Raw genomic sequence first — 2,846 nt, 5'->3', positions numbered from 1 at the left:
TCAACAGAAACTCGTAATCATACAAAGTATCTGATAAATTAATCATTTGATATTATCTTTTAATTCCACCGATAAACATATTGAAGCAAATACTTTCATGTAAAGTAATACGTTTAACACTTTGTTAATATTTCCAAATTATAATATATATATATACACATATATATAATCATATCCGTTCATATAATGGTTCGTGAATCGTCGAGAACAGTCGAAGGGTAATTGGTCATATGAACCTAATTTAAAGTTTTTGAGATTTCAACATTATAGGCTTTGCTTATCGTGTCGGAAACATATAAAGATCAAGTTTAAATTTGTTCGTAAATTTCCGGATCGTCACAGAACGACACCTCACTTTAATTAATTTCAAGGTCCATTTTAGACGCCGAAATTAACCTTGAAAAAGAGACACGGGCACCTAATGCTGTTAGTTCCCATAACACCATCCATGAATGGTAGATTCGTCAAGTTTCATTATTTTCTCTTTCTATTAATCAGTATCCAATTCACATGTGAATATAAACAAATATAAAGTAAACTTTCAACATAATCGTACACCAACATGTTGTTTGGTTTAAAAAGTTCAACATTCACCCATAGAAGGGTGAACACCTCTTAATTGAATAGATTAGTGATGAATGACTTAAAACCTCATTTTAATACATTAATAAAAAAAATAAAAAAAAAACTTCCAAGTTACTAATAATACACTAAATAAATGACTTAAAACCTCATACCATAAAACACGAAATTAGACAGTTAGTAAATAAAAACTAAAAAAAAAAAAATTATTCAAAATTCAAATTAAAAAAAAAAAAAAAGGAAAAGAAAGAAGAAGAATAAGAAACAGAAATTTAATAAAGAATGTCACCCGCTAGCTATACGTACTACGAGTATTTGGCAGTTGCAACTTCAAATACATAAGTCAAAACAATTGAAACGACACCTTTTCATCATTCTCTCGATCATTATCAAACATTTACCGGCATTCTTAAAAACTTAAGCGACCACGACACCGTCGGAGAATCACCGACAACTCTCCCATCACCACCACCACCACCACCAACCAACAACCGTTCATAATACTCAACACAAAACAAAGACAACGACAGCTCAACTTCATGTTGGTTCCAAACTTGCCTTACAACTTCAAACTCATTTCCAACTCGTCTCCTTTTGAGTCGACTCAGTACAGGCCGTACACAAACCATATACAACCTTCTATACCCTCCCAATGCGGATACAACGGGCCGTACACCAACAGGGGCGGGTAACACGTGTCGAAAACATAAATGTTCCCATAAGGAATCATTTTGTGTTACGGAACACCATTGTTTGCATACACACGCGGCCGCACCCATTGATCGCCCATCTAGCCTTTTCAATATCTCGATAAGTAAATCAACGTGATCGTTAATACAAAAATCACTTTCAAACTCATTAGTATTACTATTACTATTATTGTTACTGTTAATATTAATATTATTAGTAATAGTTGTGTCGATAGTTTCTTGAATTTGCACCATGATGCTAATCAAGAGAATGTGAATGATGAAATTGTTGAATTTGTAGAAGGGATGAAATAAATATTGACATAAGGTATCGACGGAAGAAGGGAAACGACCAAGTAACAAAATTCCAAGAGGGTGTGAAATAAACAGAAACCAATGCTTCGGGGGTTGATTTTTTATTTTAATTTAATGTTTTAATTTAAATATTAGGAAAAAATATAAAGGTCAATATTTTTGTTTTTTGGGAGTGAAGTGAAATGTTGGTTTGTGTCTAATTATTTGTTACGGAGTAGTATATATTTAAACAAATGATTTGTTTTTCAAACCGTTGTGCATGTTTGCAAGCAAATTTTTTGGAACTTTTATAAACTTTTATGAAAAATTTCATATTCAAGTAAACTTTGGTTACAAGTGATAATAATTCTGAGAGAAGAAAAAACTAAAAGTTAATAGAACAAATGTTAGAGTTAAAGTTCATAACATTTTGTAATTTAACACTTTATTTTAATAGTTTCAGCTACTCTGTCAAATACCTAAATAAATATAAAACGGTTATATAACATATACGGATACTGTACGAATCCGTACAATATTTCAAGAAACTCTTAAGAAAACGGTTATATAAGAAAAGAAAAACGATTGTGCTACTTCACACATAAAACCCGGCTATTACTAACTCGTAACTAGTTTATAAACTTTACACATAATTCAAAACATCAGTAGGAGGTGGATATTAAATTGCATAACGGTTATATCATGGACATCGAATGTAATATTTAAATAGTAAAACAGAAAGGAACTTCAAATGGAGCTGTTAATTTGGAGATATCTCAAAAGTTAACTTCTAGTTTATGGCTATATGGTTAATTATTTACTCTTATTTATCTTTGGTAGTGAAATGGACAATGTTTATGATATTTAAACCCAAAGTCAAGATTAGATCTGTTGACTTAATGAAAAAACTCATGGGAATAAAACAACCGTATTACCTTGGATTCTTCATATGTTTTCCCAATAATATTGTACGTGTGCGTGTGGATTTGACGTGATATTTTACATAATAATGTTGTTGTATGACTATCGTGAAAACTTTGTTTTTACCTTTGACTTTATCCCCCATAAGAATCTTATGGTTTGGTCTACCAGTACCTCCGTCTCATTCCAATAGGGCAGTATTTCATTTTGGGTTGTCCCATTCTGATAGTCCACTTCTATAAATAGAAAGGAAAGAAGATATTTCATTGGTGGATCTGGAGAGAGAAGATATTTCATTGGTGGAGAAATGAAGTTAGTGGGATTTCCTAAAACTGCGTGTTTTTTGTCTGTGGACTATTG

General features: G+C 31.6%; 1 protein-coding gene across 1 annotated transcript; it reads right to left on the bottom strand.

The window, feature by feature from the left end:
* Nucleotides 1–971: 971 nt before the first annotated feature.
* On the bottom strand, nt 972–1,526 carry LOC139871216 (F-box protein SNE-like). The gene has a single exon (XM_071858952.1). It carries the CDS (start codon nt 1,524–1,526, stop codon nt 972–974), a length of 555 nt encoding a protein of 184 aa, XP_071715053.1.
* Between the last annotated feature and the right edge of the window lie 1,320 nt (nt 1,527–2,846).

This window comes from Rutidosis leptorrhynchoides, chromosome 10 (genome assembly GCF_046630445.1).
Source record: "Rutidosis leptorrhynchoides isolate AG116_Rl617_1_P2 chromosome 10, CSIRO_AGI_Rlap_v1, whole genome shotgun sequence".
NCBI classification, from domain to species: Eukaryota; Viridiplantae; Streptophyta; class Magnoliopsida; order Asterales; family Asteraceae; genus Rutidosis; species Rutidosis leptorrhynchoides.
This window is presented reverse-complemented; position numbering and strand designations above follow the sequence as displayed.